General features: G+C 48.5%; 1 protein-coding gene and 1 pseudogene across 6 annotated transcripts in view; both read left to right on the top strand.

The window, feature by feature from the left end:
- NAV1 (neuron navigator 1) overlaps nt 1-23,676 on the top strand; it is a 287,918-nt gene that overhangs the window by 183,720 nt on the left and 80,522 nt on the right. Inside the window, exon 1 of one of the 6 annotated variants that reach the window (XM_030818660.1) lies at nt 17,381-17,638. The exons of the other annotated variants lie outside the window; for them this stretch is intronic. Coding sequence (XP_030674520.1) covers nt 17,586-17,638 — 53 coding nt within the window. The 5' untranslated portion in view covers nt 17,381-17,585. Of the gene's footprint in view, nt 1-17,380; nt 17,639-23,676 lie in introns of those variants that run through there. 6 annotated transcript variants of the gene reach the window in all.
- On the top strand, nt 10,934-11,033 carry LOC115836761 (annotated as a pseudogene).

Below are 23,676 nucleotides of genomic sequence, written 5' to 3'. Positions count from 1 at the left end.
CATTCTCTTTTCAGGTTGAACTCTATTCTGTTGTATGTATACACCACATTTTGTTTACCCATTCATCTGTTCATGGGTTGTTACCACCTTTTGGCTATTGTGAAGAATGTTGCTCTGAACATTAGTGTCCAAATATTATTCAAGTCCCTGCTTTCGGTTCTTTTTGGGTATATACCTGGAAATGGAATTGTTGTATCATATGGTAATTCTATGTGTGGTTTTTTTGTTTTGTTTTGTTTTTTGAGGAACCGCCATACCGTTTTCCACAATGGCTGCACTATTTGACATTTCTACCAGCAATGAATGAGGGTTCTAATTTCTCCACATTCTCCCCAACACTTACTATTTTCTGTTTTGTTTGTATTTATAATAGCCATCCAGGCCAGGCACAGTGGCTCACACCTGTAATCCCAGCACTTTGAGAGGCTGAGGCGGGCAGATCACTTGAGGCCAGGAGTTGGAGACCACCCCGGCCAACATGGTGAAACCCCATCTCTACCAAAACTACAAAAACTAGCTGGCATGGTGGTGCGTGCCTGTAATACCAGCTATTCGGGAGGCTGAGGCAGGAGAACTGCTTTAACCCAGGAGGCGGAGGTTGCCGTGAGTCAAGATTGTGCCACTGCACCCCAGCCTGGGCGACAGAGCGAGACTCCAACTCAAAAAAAGAAAAAACCCATCCTGATGGAGGTGAAGTGGTTATCTCATTGTGGTTTTGATTTCTCTAGTGATTAGTAATATGGAGCATCTTTATGTACTTATTAGCTATTTGCACATCTTCTTTGGAGAGATATCCAAGTCCTTTGCCCATTTTTAAATTGTGTTGTTTATTTTCTTTTTGAGTGTTAAGAGTTCTTTATATATGCTAGATATGAACCTTTTATCACATATATGATTTGGAGATATTTTCTTTATTCTGTGGGTTGGGTTTCCTTTTCATTCTGTAGATGTATCCTTTGATGCACAAAAGCTTTTTATTTTGATGAAATCCAGTTTATCTATTTTTTTTCTTTTGTTGGCTGTGCTTTGAGTGTCATATCTAAGAAATCATTGCAAAATCTAACACCATGCAGCTTTTCCCCTACATTTTCTTCTAAGAGTTTTATAGCTGATGGGGTTTTTTAGAAATACAAATTCTAAGCCTCAGACTTACCAATGCAGAATGTCTGCTACCCAGAAAGCCACATTTTTCTAAAGCTTCTCAGTAATTTTAGACTAGTCCATGTTCCTATCTAGTACAATAATCTTATCTACAGTATCCCTGACAGACAGTCTTTCATCCTTGGCTTGCATAGGCACAACGATGGGAAGCTTATTCCATATCATATAGAATTAAGTTATAAGAAAGTTTCTAAATATTTAGCTGAAATCTGCTTCGCTGTAACTTCTACCTATTGATTCAAATTCTGTCATCTGGGAAAAATAGAATAAGGGTGTAACTCTTCATCCAAATATTTCAACATGTTCTTAATATAGCTCAAATATTCTCTAGAACAAAAAGAAAAAGAAAAAGTCCCTAGCTTATTTCAGTACTTTCTTAAATGACCCAGTTTTTCGAAACTTTCATTGTCCTGGTCACCCTCCTCTGGAAGCTCTCAAGACGTCAATGATCCTCTTAAGATTTGGCACCTAGACTGATCACCTGCTTGACACTAGAAGTAGTCTCGCCAGGGTAATATCCAAATCATGACACTGCAGACAACTTCGAGTTGGCTGCTGACTGTCCTAGATGACAGCTCGGGCCATTTTTACCACTTGAAAACACAAAAGGAATTTGTTTTTCTAAAAATAGGAAGGTCTGGAATTTAATCTAAATAAGAAGATAAGTTTCACAGCCATCTGTCCTTCCATCCCTGGCATCCATTGGAGTGGGAGGGGAATAGAGGATGGGTACCCATACAGAAGTGGATGCAGGCACTGAGTATAGAAGCCACACGTGCCTGGTGGGAGGAGGTCAGAGGGCCCTCCATCTTCTCCCTACTTTAACGTGGGTTTCCCTCTCAATGTGTCCATTTTTGTGTATGTGAATGTGTGAGCTGTGTCTGAGCTGGGTGGCAGTAATGGATGGGGACTTGCAGGCCAATGCAGTAACACTACTGCCAAGTCCCACAACTCCAGAGGGTGCCCTTCACGTTACATAGAGGTGTGAGGTCCACAGCCCTGACAGGACTGCTGTCCCGCAACCTATGCCAAGGGCCACAGGGCCTTAGACAGAGTCAGCAGGCTCCATCTTGAGTGAGCGCTGTAAGTGTGTGTCGGGAACAGAAGGATTCCTTGGCAACTTCTGCCACACCCTGGCTCTCTCATCAGGTTGCTTCCTGCCCTGTGTGTGTGGCTGGATGTTCCAGTCTTCTTATTTTTCTCTTCACTGCCCCTTCCTCCGCTCCCCAGCCTGTCCTCTTGAACTGTGCTTGGGGGCTCAGAACAGATGGGATTCGTTTCCTCTTTGGCTCTGAAGTGTCCTGACGTTGAAAAATGTCAAATAAAATAAACTGTAGGCCCCTGCCTTCTCCCAGGCTGGCTCTGTGCTCCCAGAATCAGTGAGCTCAAGCCTTAAAGAGACACTTCCAGCCTTGCTGACAGGGCCCCAGCCTCTGCAGCTACCCTCCTGAGAAGGAGCTGCATTCACTGCCCTCCCACTTGGCTCATGTCTGACTCTCAGACCTCAAGATACCCAACCCAGCCACCCTCATTGATAAGAATTATCTTGCAATGAGCACTGGGTTTATGTGGTTTGTACAAAGAGAAGAGACCTTTTTGAATTTGAATGGACAAGGAGTAGAGTTGTCCCACTTCTTATGTCTTCTTCTGCCTTTGCCTTCTCTGTTTCCTGGTAGGTCTTTAGGAATCCCGCCTAGCGGGACAGCTGGTCCAGGCCTAGTTTTTGCTCATGGAACCCAAGGATAGAAGCAGAGAGCAGTAGGGGGCCATCCTCGGGAGGACCCAACATTCAAGTTCAGGAAGGAAACTCAGTTTCTCTCCTGAAAGGACTTCAAATCTAAAAGGGAGGTTGACAGCCTGGGCAACAAAGTGAGATCCTGGGCATGGCAGCACGTGCCTATGGATAGTCTCAACTACTTGGGAGGCTAAGACAAGAGGATCACTTGAGCCCAGGAGTTGGGGGCTACAGTGAGCTATGATTGTGCCACTGCACTCCAGCCCGGGTGACAGAGCAAGACTCCGTCTCTTAAAAGAAAAAAAAAAAAAAAACATGAATAAGTGGGCTAGGCGCAGTGGCTTATGTCTGTAATCCCAGCACTTTGGGAGTCCAGGGTGAGAGGATCGCTTGAGACCAGGAGTTCAAGACTAGCCTGGGCAACATAGCAAGACACTGTTGCTACAAAAAAAATTAAAACTTAGCTGGGCATGGTGGCATGTGCCTGTGGTTCCTGCCACTCAGGAGGCTGAGGAGGGAGAATCCCTTGAGCCCAGGAGTTGAGGTTGCAGTGAGCTATGATCACACCCCCGCACACCAGCCTGGGCAACAAAGACCCTGTCTCTAGAAAGTTAAATAAATTTTAAAAATTAAAATAAAATAGAAAGGTAGGGTACTTATTGGGTCCACAGTAAAGGAAGCAGTATGTAGTTGAAGTAGACGATAGCTGTTGCTTCGTTGAAGATAATATCTAACACTTAGAATGCTGACTCCAGATTCATACATATAGGCTTGGCTGATGCTTCTCTGTGCTGTAGGGAAGAAGCACTGGGCTAATTCTGAGATCTGGAATTCAATCCTAAGCACACTTCTAACTTGCTGTGGCACTGAGCAAGCCACCTAGCCTCTCTGAGTCTTAGTTTGTTCATTTGTAAAAAAAGGTAATCATTTTTGCCTTAAGAGGATCAAATGGAAAAGAATAGTAAGAGTGCTTTGAAAAGTATAAAGAGCTGTCAGTTTGAAATCTATTATTCTGGTTGGGCGCGGTGGCTCATGCCTGTAATCCCAGCACTTTGTTAGGCCGAGGTGGGTGGATCACCTGAGGTCAGGAGTTCGAGACCAGCCTGACCAACAACAACATGATGAAACCCGTCTCTACTAAAAATACAAAATTAGCCAGCATGGTGGTGCACACCTGTAATCCCAGCTACTCGGGAGGCTGAGGCAGGACAATCGCTTGAACCCAGGAGGTGGAGGTTGCAGTGAGCCAAGATCGCGCCACTGCACTCCAGCCTCGGCAACAAGAGCGAAACTCCATCTCAAAAAAAAAAAAAAAAAAAGAAATCTATTATTCTCATCTCCACATAATGTTCTCTTCATTCAGCTGATGGCTTCTGTCTTAATTAGGGGTTGCTTGAGTATCAAAATAAGATTTCTTAAACTTGGAAGATGAGGACATTACATTTGGGCTTTGACTTAGGTTTCAAGCAATGCTTCGCAACACAGTCTTGATATTCTTTTAATCCTGTAGCGTGCAGTTAAATAAACAGACTTTTGAGAACAGGCTTATCAACACAGGCATACCACAGATGGCAGAGCCATAGCATGGTTTAGAGTGAAGGCTCACAGCTAGGCTGCCTGTGTTTGTGTCCTGTCTCTTTTCCTTCCTAGCTCTGTGAGTTTGGATGAGTTTTTCACCTCCCTCTGCTTGTTTCCTCAGCTGAAAACTGTGGAGAGAAGTGGTGCCTACTCTGTAAGATTGATGTGAGGATTAAATTAGTTAATACTCTTATGTTAGATATCATAAATGCTCTCTTATGTTAGATATCATAAATGCTCAACAAATGCTGGCTCTCCTTCATCAGCCATTTGATGATAGACATTAGCAAGCTGCTGGACCTAAGTTGTCACAGACACATTCTAGATGATAATACATTCTTTGACAAATAATGCATTAACCTTCATGCTTGAAAATGATCTTTCTGATCCTCACAGGAAGAATGACATAATAAGTTGTTTGCCAAGAAAGATGGATTTGTCTTGACCCATTTTTACCTGTTCACACAATGTCCTCGTGCAGCAAATGGTGCCCATCTGTGGTTTGGGGTCTGGGCTGAGTATAGCATGTGCTTGTTGTGCAAATAGCGAAGCTCACTGCACACAGAGTCACACAAGTGGCCATGACCTCTTTCCCATCATGACTTGGCTAATTGGGCTGTCAGTCCCTCACTCAAACATGTTTCTTGCATATGAAGAATGTCTTGGGCCGGACATCCCCAGAAGCTGACCTTGAGACAAGTATTTGGGTGCAAGTGGTTTATTTGGCAGGTACCCAGAAAGTGCTGACAGGAGTGGGAAAGTGAGTTAGGGAAGAGAAGGAAGCCACTACAGGCTATGTTCATGTGCAGGTTACTGCTGTGGGCAACTAGGGCTTATGGATTTCTAGGAGATGATGTGGAATACACCTCAGTGTTGCCCCACCAGAAGGGCAAGGAAGCGTGGGTATTTATATGTCAGCTCCCATTCATTATTGGCTGAGGGCAGCTCCTAGAGGGCATTGGGTCTGCGTTTCAAGTCTGCTGCACATAGGCTGAGAGGAATCCCTGAGTTCGAGTCACAGGCACCCACAGTCGTGCTCAGACAGCACATACGAGAACAGTGACTGCAGAGGGACATAGGTGGGACACAAATACCACCAGTTATAAAGAGGAAAGATGGGAAGGAAAGATGAGAGGAAGGTGTGGAGTTAGATTCCTGGGTCAGATGTGAACCCTGGCTCTCAAAACACTCCTTTTTTTTTTTTTTTTTTTTTGTTTTGTTTTGTTTTGAGACAGGATCTCACTCTGTTGCACAGGCTAGAGTTCGGTGGTGTAATCACGGCTCATGGCAGCCTCTACCTCCTAGGCTCACATGATCCTCCCTCCTCAGCCTCCTGAGTAGCTGGGACTACAGGCACACATCACCACACTTGGCTAGTATTTAAATTTTTCTGTGGAAGTCCAGGTGCGGTGGCTCATGCCTGTAATCCCAGCACTTTGGGAGGCCGAGGCAGGTGGATCATCTGAGGTCAGGAGTCCGAGACCAGCCTGGCCAACATGGTGAAACCCTGCCTCTACTAAAAATACAAAAAAATTAGCCTGGTGTGGTGGCAGCCTCCTGTAATCCCAGCTCCTTGGGAGGCTGAGGTAGGAGAATCACTTGTACCTGGAATGTGGAGCTTGCAGTGAGCTGAGATCATGCCATTACACTCCAGCCTGGGCAAGAAGAGCAAAACTCCATCGCAAAAAAAAAAAAGAAATCTGTAGAGACAGGGTCTCACTATGTTGCCCAGGCTGATCTCAAACTCCTGGGCTCAAGCAATCCCCAATGCCCCCTGGACTTCCCAAAATGCTAAGATTACAGGTGTGAGCCACTGCACCCAGCCTCCTTAATTCTTAAAATAGTGGGCAGCACCCCTCAGTCTGTGCAGCGTTAATCTGGATAACAGTGTCTGTTCAAACCCAGCAGGGTTGGTGAAAGGTTGGAGTAAGCCAGGTATTCCAGAGGGGCTGCTGGATGTATTCTAGTTGCTATGGCAACTAATGCTAGCTAAGGAGTGCTCCTCCCTCTAGTGTGTCCTAGTAACCTACAATTGAGCTGCTGGAGTTTTCACCTAGTGCGATGACGTGCAATTTGGTTGACAATCAGGATGGGTAAGGATCAAGGAAGCTGTTGAGATGAGCTTGGCTTTTCCCCCACCAGCTCTGCCCACCTGTCTACCTGTCCACTGTCTCCCCTCTTTAATTGTCAGCCTTCTCCCTATGTTCTGTGATAAGCCAGCTGAGCTTGTGTGGTGCCTGGAAATTCCATGTAGTCTGATATTACAGAAAGAACACAAGTTTGGAAGTATGACAGGCCTGGTGTTCAGATCCCAGCTCTGAGTCTTTGGGAAAGCTGTTTATCTATTTTAAGCGAGAATACAAATATGGCAATAGGATTGTTCTTAGTATGTAGTGAAATATAGTGTATGTAATACATTTGGTGGCCGGCACAGTGGCTCACACCTGTAATCCCAACACTTTGGGAGGCCAAGGCGGATCACTTGAGGTCGGGAGTTTGAGACCAGCCTGGCCAACATGGTGAAACCCCGTCTCTACTAAAAATACAAAAATTAGCTGGGCGTGGTGGCAGGCTCCTGTAGTCCCAGCTACTTGGGAGGCCGAGGCACGAGAATTACTTGAACCTGGGAGGTGGAGGTTGCAGTGAGCCGAGATCGGACTCCATCTTAAAAAATAACACTTGGTGGCTCGGTGCGGTGGCTCACACCTGTAATCCCAGCACTTCGGGAGGCCGAGGTGGGCAGATCACGAGGTCAGGAGATCGAGACCATCCTGGCTAACATGGTGAAACCCCGTCTCTACTAAAAATACAAAAAGTTAGCCGGGTGTGGTGGTGGGCACCTGTAGTCCCAGCTACTCGGGAGGCTGAGGCCGGAGAATGGCGTGAACCCGGGAGGCGGAGCTTGCAGTGAGCCGAGATCGTGCCACTGCACTCCAGCCTGGGCGACAGAGCAAGACTCTGTCTTAAAAAACAATAATAAAATAAAAATAACACTTGGCATGCAGCAGGTGTCAGTAAATGTTACCCCCATCCCTTCTCTTGGTTGCTCCTAGAAAACCAAAGCGATAAAGGCCATCATCTATGGCCAACTATTCCGCCTGGGTGGTGATGTCCAGTTGCCCACCCATCTTTGCAAAATCCCCTCCCTCCAGGGAGGCTTTCCTGATTCATCGCACTGGACTCCGGGTTGTCCTGGAACTTGTGTGCATAATTCATACTGCAAGTAATTTGCACTTTTATGATTCTCTCGCAATTGCATAGCATGCATGGTTTGCACACATTAATATGGCATTATCTTATTTAATGTTAACAACACTGTGAATTAGATATTCCTCTCCCCTCCAATTTACAAGTGAAGAAATTGGAACTCGGATTAACTGGCTTGGGAGGATAACATAAGTGGCCCCACCAGAACAGAACCCAGGCCTCTGCCTCTGACATTCTGTGCATGTTCCAGTACACCTACTGCCTCACCATGTGCTCCTTGAAGCCTTTCCCTCTGTGTGCAGCCCTTGTGTCCCTGAAGCCTGTGAGCATGTCAGGGGCAGGGATCACAGGCCTTCCACTGGAATAGGAGCTTCCCAAGGACAGAGACTCTGTCTTCTCTCTCTCTGTTTCCCCTCAACACCTAGCAGTGTAGGTTCTCAGGCCATGCTGTCGACTGACCAATGAACCATTGTTAGAGACCCCCTCCTGGAATGCCCTTACATGACCTCTCCATCCTCCAGGATAGAGTCTTGCTTTGGGGAGCCACAAAGTGGCCACAGTCAGGAATTCTGGTCCAAGGGCAGAAGGAGGAACCCAAGCCTCGGTGAATACAAGTCCTTGTTTGACTGCAGCTCAAAGGCTGAGCTGTCCCAGGATGTTCATGAGGGGCCAGCTCTGGCCTCTGGGCTATCAGATGTCTCTGGCCATGCAGTAAAAGGCCATTCACTGCAGCTGAAGAAAGGCCAGCAGGCCAGGCAGAGGGACTTACCTGCTGAAGTGTCCAGGGTTGGAGGTCCAAAGATGCTGAATGGTGGTCATCTATATATCAGTGTGACAGTGGAACAAGCACAGGAAAAGGCATAAAAGTATAGATTTGCAAAGCAGGCCAGAGGAAAGAGTCAGGCCCATAGAGACTGAAAGCACATAGCTACATTGGAGGCAGATCAACACTCTGAATATGCAGGGCAGGATCACGGAGAGACAAGGTAGGAGAGGCTGACACGGTAGAAAAACAGAGTCAGCACGTTCGTGATGTGCACGTCAAGCAGTGGAAATGAGAGACAGACAGATACTGTGTGAGACCCATCCAAACATGTGTGTGAGAGGTGGCTGGATATAAAGAGGCTGTGTGTGCACAAGATCGACTGTTTGAGGACACAGGCCCGCCGATGTGCAGGGGGTGTGCGGCAACCAGACAGGCATGGAGAGTGTCTGAGAGGTAGAGGGACCCCTCCAGAGAAAGATGAATGACCTTGTGCTCAGCCTGAGGGTCAGGGGTGACCCAGAGCAGGGCGAGTGTATTCTCACCAGCCTGCCCCCCTTCTCCTTTGGCCAGCTCCTACTGAAAGGGGTCTGTGTCGTGCCTTGTCTCTTTCTTGTGGGGTATCTCCAGCTTGGGAGACAGGAACAAATCTCTGACCTAGTCCCTGCCCTCTTTGACTGCTCACCCTCTTCCAGCCCCTCTACCCAGCCTCAATCTCTCATTCTTCCTCTACTTTGAAGTCTGGCTTCTGTCTTGGCTCCTGTGGGTTTGATGACAAAGGGCAGTTCAGGAATGACACTATCTACACATACATGGCCATATGGGCAATTTCAGGTGGTGGGACTTGCAGCAGCTGGGGTTCCCAGGACTGCTGACATTCTGCTGAGTGTTATTAGAAGATCAGGGACAGAGCTTATCATCTGGCTGTCACTGCCCCTTTCCAAGCCACAGCAAGCCTCCACAGAGGGGCCCTGGGGGATAGCCAGCTGCCCTGTGTCCATGCTGGAGTGAACTTTCCTCCGATGTTCCCTGTTTTCTGGATTTAGCCAGGGAAAATACAAGGGAGCTCTTTGCTCCCTGTGTGAGGTTCCATCTAAGAGATCTCACCCTTCCCAGCTCTGATCAGATACCCCTGAAGTTTGGAAGGCAACAGCTATACAATCTCTCTCTCTCTCTCTCTCTCTTTTTTTTTTTCTGAGACAAGCATCACTCTGTCACCCAGGCTGGAGTGCAGTGGCACAATCATGGTTCACTGCAGCCTTGACTTCTTGGGCCCAAACAATCTTCCCACCTCAGCCTCCCAAGTAGCTGGGACTACAGGCAAGTGCCACCATGCTATTTTTAATCCATGCTAAGTTTAAAATGTAATACAGGCTAATTCTCAAATTTTAAAATACACACTAATTTTTGTATTTTTTTTTTTTAATTTTGGTAGAGGCAGCATTTTACCATGCTTCCCAGGCTGGTCTCGAACCCCTGGGCTCAAGCTATCCACCCACCTTGGCCTCCCAAAGTGCTGGGATTACAGGCATGAGTCACCATGGCTGGCTTATACCATCTCTTATATCTCCACAAGTCCTTGTGGTTAGTTTCCTGATCTTGGGAAGCAGAGTAGCAAAGTAGATGGAACATTCTGGAGCCCAACTGGTCTGGTATAATTTTCGGTTTGCTACTCACTACCTATGTGCATTACTTAGCCTCTTTGTGCTTCGGTGTCATTATCTGAAAGGAATGCCCACCTTGTGATATTTGCTCATACATTCGATAAACACTTGTAGACCACCTAATATATACCAGACACTGCAGATGTGGCAGGAGGAAAAATAGGCATTGCTCTTAAACTCATGTATGAAAAGAAATGGCTGGGTGTGGTGGGTCATGCCTGTAATCCGAGCACTTTGGGAGGCCGAGGCGGGTGGATCACGAGGTCAGGAGTTCAAAACCAGCCTGGCCAACATGGCAAAACCCTGTCTCGACTAAAAATACAAAAATTAGCTGGGCATGGTGGCACGTGCCTGTAATCCCAGCTCTTCAGGAGGCTGAGACATGAGAATCACTTGAACCCAGGAGGCGGAGGTTGCAGTGAGCCGAGATCACACCACTGTACTCCAGCCTGGGCAACAGAGCAAGACTCTGTCTCAAAAAACAAAACAAAAAAGAAATGGCAGGGCCAGGCGCGGTGGCTCATGCCTGTAATCCCAGCACTTTGGGAGGCCAAGGCGGGCGGATCACGAGGTCAAGAGATCGAGACCATCCGGGCCAACATGGTGAAACCCTGTCTCTACTAAAAATACAAAAAATTAGCTGGGCATGGTGGTGTGTGCCTGTAGTCCCAGCTACTTGGGAGGCTGAGGCAGGAGAATGGCATGAACCCGGGAGGCAGAGCTTTCAGTGAGCCGAGATCGCGCCACTACACTCCAGCCTGGGCAACAGAGCGAGACTCCTTCTCAAAAAAAAAAAAAAAAAAAAAAAGAAAGAAAGAAATGGCAGTGCTCGCTTTGGCAGCACGTATACTAAAATTGGAACAATACAGAGAAGATTAGCATGTACAAGGATGACACCCAAATTTGTGAAGCCTTCTGTATTTTAAAAAAAATTTTATTAAATTAAAAAAAGAGAGAAAAAGAAATGGCAAACAAGCCAACAAATAAATGTGCAATAGGTTAGGTGGTGCCGTGTGTCATAAGGAAAAATAAAGCAGGGTAAGGGGCAGAGAGTGATAGGGTAGCGGGTATTTGAGAGTGGGTAGTCAGGGAAGGCTTCTTTGATAAACTATGCAGATAACTGGGGAGAGAGCTGTCCAGGCAGACAGAAGAGTATATGCAAAGGCCCAGAGGCAGGAATCGGCGTAAGTTCAAGGAACTGCAGGGAGGTCAGTGTGGCTGAAGCAGAGCTAGCAAGGGGGCGAGTGGCCAGAAATGAGGTCACAGGTAGCCAGAGGCCATGTGTGCCATGCCGAGGACTTTGGCTTTTCTTCCAAGAGAGAGGAAGCCACTGGAGGACTTCAGGGAGAGGGATGATGTGATCCAACATGTTTTGCAAAGGGTCTGTCTGGCTACTATGAGGAGAGCAGACCACAGGGATACCAGGGGAACCAGGAAGCATGGAAGGGAGACTGCTGCAGTTAGCTAGGTGAGAACGGATGGTGGCTCACACCAGGGGTAGAAGTGGAGGTGGGGAGAAGGTTTTGAGGATTAAAGAAGATAACATTAGCCAGGCGTGATGGCTCACACCTGTCATCCTAGTCCTTTGGAAGGCTTAGGCGGGCAGATTACTTGAGCCCAGGAGTTTGAGACCAGCCTGGGCAACACAGCGAGACTCCTTCTGTACAAAACATTTAAAAATTAGCTGGTTATGATGGCTTGCACCTGTGGTCCCAGCAACTCGGGAGGCTGAGGTGGGAGGATCACTTGAGTGATTGGAGTTTGAGGCTGGAGTGAGCCGTGTTCATGCCACTGCACTCCAGCCTGGGTGACAGAGCAAGACCCTGTCTCAAAAAAGAAAAAAAGAAGAAGAAGAGGAAGAAGAAGAAGAAGAGGAGGAAGAGGAAGAGGAGGAGGAGGAGGAAGGAGAAGGAGAAGAAGAGAAGAAGAAGAAAAGAAGAAGAAGAAGAAGAAGAAGAAGAAGAAGAAGAAGAAGAAGAAGAAGAAGAAGATCATTTACAGTACTTTCTCAATACATTGTATGAGGTTTCATTTCTGTTTCCCAGAGATTTGGGATCCAAATTAGCAATGGAGAACCACTGGAATGCAGTGGCATGGGTGCTTAAGCTGATCTGAAATGATTGCTCCTGGCCTCTTGAGGTGGAGGGTTTGTACACACACATACACATACACACACACTCACACACACCCTGGTATCTGCCCTGTGACCCCAGGTGAGGGTCCATCAGGCCCTTACTGGAGAGGCAGCCCCTCTCCCCTACCCCTTCCTATGGTCCTCTGTCCCGTGTTATCAGAAGCACACAAAGCCACTGATGTGTTGGGATACTGGAAGCAAGATAATCAGCTAGGACTACTGAGACGGTAGCTCACTATACAAGATCTGGAGGGTCTACTCTCTCTCCTGCCCCTCCCAACTGTGGGGGTGGTGAGAAAGGCAGGTCTCCTCGAAGGTTATATAAATATTTGTTGAACAGTAACACAGCTGGGAGCAGGACCCCTTCCTCCAGCTGTCTGATTTGCTGCCCCAGAGAAATCTCAGCTGGGATTAGGGCTGAGCTCTGGAACACTCCACTGTGCATCTGCTGACCCCCAGTGCCCCCAGTTCAAACTCTCCCATCTACCTTCCAAACCTGTCAATCTGAGCCCCACACCAGGGAGGGAGTTGGCAAGAAGTGGTGCCATTGACTGGTGAAAAGAAGCCTGCCCCAGAAATCAAGACACCTGGGTTGTGTGGAAGGATCTTGAGCCGGTCACCTGCCCTGTCTGGGCCTAATTTTCTCCTCTGTGAAAATGAAGGGTTTGAACTAGATGCTCTCTAAAGTCCTTTTTGGCTCAGATGTTCTGGATTTTCTGACCACATGAACTGGGTCTGATCCAGGGTACCTGGCATTTCCTGCAGGAAGGGCCTGGAGGTTGAGGAGGAAAGACAGCAGCCATGCTGGTCTAGGAAAGGAGAGAAGTGCCCCACATTCATGCATGAAGAACTCTGGAAGACACAGGCATTGCTAGTGGTAAAGAAATCCATTGCCTGGACCTGGACCCAATGTCACTGTGGCTTCTAAACCTGTGGCCAAACTAGGCCACTCTATTATTAATCTTTCTTGCTGTTAATGTTCTAAAGCAAGTATAATAATACCTGCCTCACCTTAGATCACTAGGTTATTTGAAAATAGAATAAACTCATAGATGTGAAAATGCTTTGAAAACTTCTCCTACACAGAGACTGGAAATTATTTTCTTAGACATCTGTCAAGGTCACGACAGATGATTCCCTCAGGATTTAGTAGGGTCATTAGGGGATCCGGGAGTAGGTTTTTGAAAGCTGGGATTAAGGATGTGGCCAGGTAATTCCCCATTGATACTGCCACAGTATGGAAAGGGTTAATTCACTGAAGTCCCTCTCCCAATTCCTTTCTCTGCCCCTCCATTCTGGTTTAATTCTTTCTCTTTTTAATCACTCTGCTGTAAAATGCCCATTGTCCTGCTTCTGCCACTATGCTATCAACTAGGCCTGGCTAGGATGCAGAGGAGTCACAGGCCCAGCTATCACCCACAGGCCCAGAGGGACATTCTCTAACTGGCCAAAACTTGTGCAAGGACAGGCTTTTCCATCTGAGGAATGAAATAGCCTTATGATTGATGAGAATGAGAAGACATGAGGGCAGGTCAGTGGACAGAGTTGTGGATACCTACCTTGGGACCCTAATCCTCTCAAGGCTCTCATTTCTGGGGCTCACCAGGAAATCGGGTATGTGATCAGGCCCCAGACAGGTGACCCTGGAACCCAGAAACTCTCAGGCAAGTGACACTGGAATTTAGAGCACACCAAACTGCCTCTCAAGTCTTTCCCTTTTTTTCTTACCCCATTCTAACCAACCACATCAACCTCTGAGATTATTGTCTGGGAGACAAGGAGAGCCTCCCATAAACTGTCTTTTTATGTCTCTGTTGGAAATGAAACTTCAGCCAAAAGAACCTTGGGCCTCAGCCAAGGTGACTCCAGAGATCCTTTGAGGTGGGGAAGGTGTGGGAAGGAAGAGGGAATTACCCCCTCCCAGGAATCTGGCTGAGGGACCTCATGCATATTAGCCTGCATTCTGCCCTCTGCTTTGGACAGTTCCTGGACTTTCTATGCCTCAGTTTCCCCCTTGTAAAGAGCTGCTGTGAGAGTGCTGGCACAGGAGACAAATGAGATCATGGCTCCTAAGGGCTCTTTGAAGAGAGGCCCCACAGGAGCACAGAGGAAGCCTATGTGAGATAGACAGGCCTTCTTCCTCTCTCCCTCTTTGGCTGGGTTTTCTTTCTGGACAAGTGCCTGACTCCCAGCTCCCTTTCAGCAGGTGTCATCCCCCTCTACCATGTGTCCCTCAGCTGCCCCCCACTCCCTGCGCCCCAGGCTACAGTCATGCTCAGAGTCACCCCTGCATTGCCCGTCCCTCACCCTCCACCCCCACTGTAGTCAAGGCAACCGTGCCACCATATCCCTTCCACTCTGCCACACCCTCATGACAGGCAAGGTCAGGGCGCCTTCAAGTGCAGGAGCTCCCCATTGACAGGGGAGGCTGTGTTTTCATATTTTCACAAAAAAACTCCCAGACAGCATTTCTCTTCAGTGCTGCTGCCAGTTACCCAAAGTGCCTTGACCTGTGGGCTGAAAATAGCAGGTGCTAATTTGCATATTACTTATTTAAGTAGCAACGCTTCTGGGATCCTGCTCCTTCCCCTATAAAAGCCCACCATAACCTCCACGAAGCAGTAAGGTAGACACTACTGTGGGACTTACCCTCCTCATCAAGAAGGAAAGAGGAACTTATAGCAGGAAGCTTGCCTTCTGTTGGGTTCTGGCAGCTCAGGAATCAATCCCAAGAAGGAGGTGATTTAGAGACCCTATACCCCAGAATGCTCAGTGGGGACTCAGCTGAGAGCCTCTCCCCTGAGCTGAGCTACTGGCTGAGACTTGTTCTCTTCATGGTTTGCACCTCCAGTCCCTGTGTGAGGTGAGACACACGGGGAGGAGGGTGGAAGGAAGGGTGGGCAGACCTCCAGGTATGAGGATGAGGGATGGAGCCACATGGTCTCTGGGGGGCTGCGAGGGGATGTTCAGGAACAGCTCAGCTCCATGCACAAGACCCCTGTCCCTCCAAGTAAACCCCTGTGTCTACCCCTTTCAGGCCTCAGATCTCCCTCCTTCCAGGCCCTCCCTGCTGAGAAAACCACAAAGGAGGAAACCTTATGGAAAGCTTACAGCTAGATCTGGAGAAAAACATCCCCTGCTGATGACATTCCTTTGGCTGAGACAAAGTCATTTTACTCAGGATTCCATGCTGGCTGAGGCTAAAGAGAATCCCTTATGGCACATCACTGTAAGCTGTTCCCCAGATGACCCAGGCCAGCTCCAGCACAGCTGCGTGGACAGAGCCTCCCTAGAGAACTCATTGTGCTCACCCTGTTTCGGGTGGTGCTGAGGATGGGAGGCTCAGGACATTACCCGAACAGGAGAGCCAGGATAGGGTTTGGCCAGGGACATCATCCTGGAATGAAATGGTAGAATATGTGAGAGAGAACCATCTGCCTTGCTCTGATTCCCCCTCAGAGCTGGTCTGCTTGGGAGCTGGTGCATCTTTTCTAAGTCTTACCACCCAAACCACTTAGAACAGAGTAAAGGAAATAAAAATCTGTCTGCCCCCCATGCTAGGGGTAAGTCTGAGGGATTGGTGCTAGGATCACTGTAGCTCTTTACTCCCCTTTGATCTCAAAGCATATTTGGAAAACTTGGCCACAATATGCAACCTCAGAAACAAAGACCCTTCCTCCAACTTAAACTGTTCCATTCTCCAGAAACAGAGGTCCCTCTGCTGAGGTTTTCTGCCCTCTAAGAACTGTGGTTCTTCACTCCAGAGTTGCAGCCCCAGGTCAGTGGCATTGGGTAGCCAGAGTAATAGGGGCAGATGGGCTGTCCAGTTACCCAAAGTGCATTGACCTGTGGGCCGAAAATAGTAGGGGCAGCCTGCATTGCAGGGGGGCTTGGGAAAGGACTATTCCTAGGACTCAAAGCACCACCCAGACCTGTTTAAAGGCAGTGAGAGAGAGGAGGAGGAGTTCAGGAGTGCAAACCTCTCCCTTAACATCTCTAAAAACTGAGGCCTGGAAAGATAGGCTTAAGAGAACACACGTGACCTGGATCTGTATGTGCAGCTCAGTCACATCGAACTGCCCAAACACTAGAGACTACTGCTCTGTGGTCCCAAGTCATCTTAGTTCAGCACTTTAGGGGGCTTTAAAAAAATGCTGCTGTTGTTTTTGTCGCTTAAGGAAACTGCAGATATAATTTGTCCATCTCTAAAATGTAGGCTTCCCAGTTTGCCCAGTTCACATTGGGATTGGGACCCAACCATAGACACTTAGCCCCTTCCAGGAGCCAAGAGTGAGTACTGGAGGAAGCAAGGGTGAGGGCAGCAGGCTAATTCCCCCACAGGGCTCCTTTCTCTGGAACCAGGAGACCAGGAGGACCTCAGCGGGGAGGAACCCAATGGGAGGCCCCTGCTACTGGATCCCACTGTTTTTTTCCTAACCAGTCAGCTGAAAATGCATCCTCGATAAAGACACAGATCCTTGGGTGGCGTGAGCTGTTGTTTCTCTCCCACAATCTTCCCCCAGCAAGCACACCTCACCCAATCTGTGGTCTCCTGAATGCTGGAGAGATGTTAGGCCCCACCCCCTGAGGTTGTTAGGACATCGGAAGGTCGCACCATCCTACTTGGCTCCTGGCTATGAGCAGAAGGGTCTTGAGCCAACCTGTGGCGATATGTACCCCTATCGAACCTTCGTTTCCCACCACACCCCTCCAGGGACCTTGTTTTAGGCAATGCACTGACCCATGCTCCGATTTTTAGAAATTTCTAAAAGCCTGGAAAGGAGCCAGGAGGAGGCTGGGAGGAAGCCCTCCATGGAGAAGGTTCTGCTCAGGCCTCCCCAACTCCTTACCCACCCGTGCCCCAGAGAGAAGTGGCTCGCTGGTCACACCCCCTCCTGCCAGTGCGGCGCGAGTAAGAGCGCCCAAGGGACCGCAGCTGGCATCCCAGGGGTTAATTCCGGAGCAGCCCAGGTGGAGGTCGCGCCCCCAGCCCCGTTGGCACCTCCAGGCTTCCGAGGCCACCGGAACGGAGGAGACTGCGGTGGCTCTTTGTCTACCTGCTCTGGGTGTTAAAGAGCCCGCTCGCAGACTGCACCGCCGGGGCTCGGGACAGAAGTCAGCGGCGGGGAAATGGGGCTCTGTCACTTTAAGTACAGCTGGAGCCGTAAGTACAGGCCCGGGTGGTGGGGAGAAAAGGGAGCGGAGGGCAGGCGAGGGTTCGGTTTCCGACCCTCCGCGTGGCCCACAGCTCATACCTTTTCGGGTGTCCTCGGGTGTCGGGCGAGAGCCGTCCTGGGGGGCGCTGGGTGCCCACCCGGTGAATGGCCGCCTGAGCCGGGGAAGATGCTTCATCTGCCCCTGCCCAGATCCGGAAGAACGGTGAATTTCCCCCGCAGGTAAGCGCCCCCACCCCCCCGGCCTCACCGCCAGACCGCAGAGCTGGGCTCGGGTTTGTGGCACCCCCCGCCCAGCCGCAGCCCCCCAGTTCCGCCGCAGCTGCAGTCTCAGGGGCAGTGGGTGTGGGGTCCGCAAGAAGGAGGGTCTTGGCCGCGCTCGCTTTTCCGCCAGAGAGAGGAGTGCCTGCGCCGCCGGAGCCTCCGAGCTCCTGGACGTTTGGCTTATGGGCATTTGGGGCTGGGAGTGGGTGTGTGGAGGGCTCTAGGGAGTGGAAAGGGAAGGAAATGAGCTTAGGCGCCCTGGAGACCTGGACGGAGCTGAGACAATAGCGCAACTTGATTGAACTTCGATGGTTGCGGCTGTGGCGCGTGGGGGCCCGGGCTGTGAGGGTCAGGGGTCGTGGGGACCAGGAGGGTGGAAGGAGGAGGGGCTTGCAGCCTCAGGCCGGCCCTGCCAAGGTCACCCTAGTTCCGGAAGCTCCGGGGGTCGTCCTGGGGTGAAAGGAGGTGGTGGGAGGCGGAAGGATGAAACGGGGGAGGGAGGGGACGTTGAATTTGTGACCGTACTGCTGGCTGGATCCTTCCAAGACAGAGTGAAGCCTGGTGCTCTTTTCACCCTGAAGGGGTGAAAAATCGGAGAGCCGGGTAATTTGGGGAGATGCACAGTGAGGGACTGGTCTTGTAAGGTGAGGGCAAGGCACAGAGGCTCCTTCATAAAGGGGAAGTGAGTGTAACCACAGCTGGCCCTGGGACTCTCTGAGCTGACTTGGAAACTGCACTTCCAAGGGAGAATTAGGAAATTCCACCGGCCTGAGAAAGGGGGCTGGGGTTTCTGGGTTTTTTTAGGGGGGTGGGCAGGGGAGGCTTCCCACCTCACTATTCTCACCCCATATACACACTCCTTCCCCTCAGCCTCCCGCAGACCTGGGAAGTTGGAGTTTGGGCCCTATGCCTGGTGCTGTGGCCACTCCCACCTCAAATCTCAGGCAGCCCAGACCTGCACCCTGTAACATGCTCCTGCTTCCTCATATTGCTCGAAGGGAGCCCCAAGTACCCTCCAGGGGCTCAACTGCAACTGTGCACACAAAGGTCTAGGGTAAAAGCAAAGAATTGGGCAAGGCCTGAAAAGAGAGGCATCTTCTGCCTCCGTTCCTGCTCCGCCAGACCATGGGCACCAGGAGCCCCTTGGAAGCCAGAGGCCCGCTGACCCCAAACTTTTTCCCCTACCACAGTATGACAGAATGCAGCCCTGAAGCCCCCCTGGAATGTGACTTGGGTCCTTGAGGTCACTTTGCCAAAATGACTGGTAGGTATGGTGGTGTCATAAAAGGAACCAGTTTATGAGCAGAGAATAGACCCATGTAGGGACCTCTTACTTCAGGTGAGATCCTGGGCTGAGTCCTGGACAGCTCACTGGGCCCTGGAGAAGGTGAAGGGAAGGAACTGTTCATAACCTCCTCTCCTCCCTCCACCTCTGCCACCCCAACTAGAGCCTACTTCGGATCCACATAGGGTGTGCCCAAGGAAAATTATAATTGCCACCAAAACAATATTTGCACTGCTTCTACTCTTAAATTCTTTGCTTCCCCAATGCCTGGAGGGTGTGCAAGTCCTCTAAGTGACCCCAATGCCCTTTCTCTGATCCTATCACTCTTTCCTTCCTACTCAACAGCCTTTTCTAGGCTACCTCATTCTTTCTTTTGAATTCATATTCTCCCTGCCTCCTTCCTCTACCCAACTCCATCTCAGGGGAACCTGCCCTTATAAAGAGAGCTTAGTGCCCTATCCTGGGGCCATAGCTATTGAATACTCACCTAGCTCCTTACCAGAAACAGACTTCTGGGCAGGTGTGCCAGGGCGGGTACCTGTCTGCCACAGCCCAGGTTGAGGAGCAGGTCATGTTACACCTACCCAGCCTACTAGGGTGGAGCTGGGTTAGGCCTGTGGTTTCGTTTCCATCCAAGCCCAAGACTTTCAGGCCAATTGCTATTGGTAGGCAAGGAGACAGGGGATGTTGTAAAGTGGAGGTCATTCCTCGAATTGCCACACTTCACATATAAAATTTAACTAGCCTGGCTCCAATTCACAGAGGGGGAGCTTAGCCCAAGCGTTTGCTCTGGGGAGGGCTCAAAACTTTCCCTGTAAATGATGTTTGGCTGAGGCCAGCAGGGATCAAAGAGATGCTTACCCTCCAGGATCAGGTTTCCCTTAAACTCCAAAGGAGGCAGCACTGGGAAGATGTGAGGGTATTTGGGTGAATGACTTAATTGGCCCTCAGGTATCTCCATGACCAGCTTTTGATGAGTGAGCTGTGATCAGTCCATGGCCTCTTCATTGTTTCAGAGCAGATGTCTTTCTTCTCTGGATGCCTGGGATTCTTCCATCTATCATGGAAGGCTGTGCCCACAAGCACTGTTCTTGCATATCTCAAACATTATGGTCTCTCCTGGAGACTCCTCTTCCTGTTCCAGCAAACACTGTTTAGTGCCTTCCAAGCGTGAAGTCCAGGCATCTGTCCCATTCAGCACTCCTAGACTCCCTCCTGGAAAGAACCCTTAGCTAGAGCCTGGGGATCAGTGGGAACAAGACTCGCTCACTACAGTTGCCTCACTCAACCCACAGAGACTCCCTGGGGCAGAGGGCTTCGGCTTGGCACTAACTTAGCCTCTGTGAGAGGACAGAATGCCTAGGGACAGCCAAGCCAATGAGCTGCTTCTCGTTAGAGGGTTTTATGGGGCTAGGCATGCACACCACAGGCAAACCACACTTGTTGGATTAACCTCTTCCTGCAAAACCCCTGCCCTGAGCTTGGGAGGAATGAGGGAGGGACTTAATGAATGGAAGGCATCTTAATAGGGGGGACAGTCCGTGTCTAACATCTCAGCTAATCACCTTTTCTCATTTTAACATGAGGCTGTAAAACACAACCTGTGCTAAGTGCTTTGTATCCATTTTTTCATTTAATCTTCACAACAACCATATGAGGTATATATTATTATCATCCCATTTCACAGATGAAGAAACTGAGGCACAGGGAGGTTAAGTAAACATACTAAAGATCACAGTAGTGGGATTTGTCCTCATACCTATGTCTGTCTGACTCTAAAGCCAACCCCTAACTACTATGCTATAAGGAGACTATTCTTACCAATACCAGTTGAGGCCCCAGGAATACTAAATGCTGAAGATGCAGACGTTGAGAGTAATTGGAGGCCTCAGCGAAGGTTTAGAGTTGGCCTGGGACTGTAGTTGGAATGAAGTGAAAATTATAATTGCCACTCAACCAGTGGGGAGTGGGAAGATTACTAAACTTGGAGTCAGCTGACCTGATTTAGAACGCACTCCAATACTAATTAGCTTTGTGACCTTACAGAGATTGCATAGCCTCTAGCCTCAGTTTTCCTCTCTATAAAATGGGTATAGCTCCTGATTGATCTACCTTACTGGGATGTAATGACAATGAGAATATATGAAGAGCAGAATGCTTTAAACATGTGGGCTTTGATAAGTGAAATTATGACCACGTGAAGTCATTCCCAGAAGCGAGAGTCTCTCCCAAATTCTTTAGATTTTTTTTAGTATCTTCCATCTTACTAGGACTCTAATGAGGATGCCTATGAGTATAATACATGGAACAGTTCACAGCTTAGAATATATCTCTGATTTTTACTTAAATTCTTCATTGCCCATCTTCAGGTTTCTATTCAGTCCAAATTCTATGCTAATGAGGATATTTATACATTCCTGGTTCAGATAGCAATTTCCATAAAAATAGACCACTTTTTAAAACTTAAAAGATGATTGGTTTTTTTTTTTTTTGAGATGGAGTTTCAAGCCCAGGCTGGAGTGCAATGGCATGATCTCAGCTCACTGCAACCTCCGCCTCCCAGATTCAAGTGATTCTCCTGCCTCAGCCTCCCGAGTAGCTGGGATTACAGGCATGTGCCACCATGCCCAACTAATTTTGTATTTTTAGTAGAGATGGGATTTCTCTATGTTGGTCAGGCTGGTCTCGAACTTCTGACCTCAGGTGATCCACCCACCTCAGCCTCCCAAACTGCTGGGATTACAGGCATGAGCCACCACGCCCGGTCAAAAGATGATTTTTTAAAAAGCAATTTTGTTAATTTAACCTTTCCTCTCTGACAACTTTGTGCCAGCCACTATGCTGGGTGCTGGAGAAACAGACAGAACCCTAAGGAGCTGCCATTTATTTATTTATTTATTCATTCATTCATTCATTCATTCAACAAACTCTAGTGAGCACTTCCCAGATGCCAGGCAAAGTTCTGGGTACTGGGGATAGAATAGTGAGCAGTAAGGCAGACCGTAGTCCCTGCATTTAGGAGCTATGTTTTCTTACAGTGAAAACAGATCAATCAATATTAGCAAATACTTTAAATATATTATTTCAAACCATGAGAAATATGAGAGGGGATAATGCAGGAGGATGCAGTCTGGTGGAGGAGGCAGAAGACAGCAAGTAACTGTGATACCAGGTCATATGTGCAGTAACTGAAAGCAAGCAAGCAGGGGCCATACTCTGAGTGGTCCTGGAGAGCTTCCTAGAGGAGGCAGCATTTTCTTTAGGGCTTTGAAGGGAAACTAAGAGTTTTCCAGAGGGACAAGAGCTTATTTGAGGAAAGAGGGGGAAGTTTTTCCCAATTGAGAGGTTCTGTGTCATCTTCCAACTTCTCTGCCTAGACCCACCATCACTGTGCCTTCATCAGTCACACAGACTTCAAATCTAAGACAGAATCCTCTGAGACAAACAACTGAATGAGTTTTTCACTGCTATCTGGAGGAATCCTATCTGGAGGTCTTTGATAGGGCCACTGGCTTGTTTCCTCTGGACCTGGGTATCAGTGTCAGCTCACGTTTAGTTCATGGAATAATAGACTGTCCTTAGGCTGTCCTTGCCCTTGCCGCTGAAGCAGAATCAAATAATTCTACACTTGTGGAGCATGTGTAGGATGTGAGAATTCATCCTCAGCCTAACTTTCTTGGGATGCTTCAGGAATTTCCTAGAAATGCTCAATTCTTGGACGTTTACATCTTAGGAAGCCTTTATCCCATAAAGGCTCTGACTCATGATTGGGTAAGAAATATTGAAAAAGAAAGAATATCAAATATCCCTCCCACACACATGCATATGTACACACATACACAACAGTCTGGCCACTGGTCCTTAAGTATTGAGCATAATCAAGGAATGCTTGATGCAACCCATGGACTTACAAAGGATATAGCAAGTATGAATTTCCTCATGAACCAGTTTTCTACTTAGCATATTGTTGCAGGTGCCATTTGAATAATGGATGAGTTTTTCAAAAGAGGGGAGAAGAGGAAAGTTGTGTACCCACCTCTGATTTCCTGGGTACTGAGCTGGGTGCTTTACAGGTGTTTTCTTTGTTATCTTATTTACTCTGCCAGCTACCCTGAAAGGCTGATTGTGACATGACCATTTCTCTGATGTGCACATATGTTCAGGGAGGGAAAGTGCCTGTCCTAAGTCAATCAGTAAGTAGTGGAGCAGAAATTCAAACCCAGCTCTGGCTGGCTATACAGCCATTGCTCCCTAGACCAAATGTAAATCTAAAGAGCTGGGTACTTTCTACAAGCTTGAAAATCAAGTTCCCTTTTGGGATGGTCATTTCCTATAAAGAAGAGCTGCTAATGAGGTTCCCCAGCCTCTAGGGAAGTTAATTTTATTGTATTTATTTATTTATTTATTTATTTTGAGAGGGTCTGGCTTTGTCACTCATGTTAGAGTTCAGTGGCACAATCTTCGCTCATTGCCATCTCTGCCTCCCAGCCTTAAGCAGTCCTCCCACATCAGCCTCCAAGTAGCTGGGACTGCAGGTGCATGCCACCATGCTCAGCTAATTTTTTTTTGTAGAGGCAGGGTTTCGCCATGTTGTCCAGGCTGTTCTCTAACTCCTGGGCTCAAGCAATCCACCCACCTCAGCCTCCCAAACTGCTGGGGCTACACCATGCCTAGCCTTGCTTTTAGACATATCTATATACATTTTCCCCAT

Source organism: Nomascus leucogenys, chromosome 9 (assembly GCF_006542625.1).
Source record: "Nomascus leucogenys isolate Asia chromosome 9, Asia_NLE_v1, whole genome shotgun sequence".
NCBI classification, from domain to species: domain Eukaryota; kingdom Metazoa; phylum Chordata; class Mammalia; order Primates; family Hylobatidae; genus Nomascus; species Nomascus leucogenys.
Note: the sequence above shows the minus strand (reverse complement) of the source record. Positions and strands in the feature narration are given on the sequence as shown.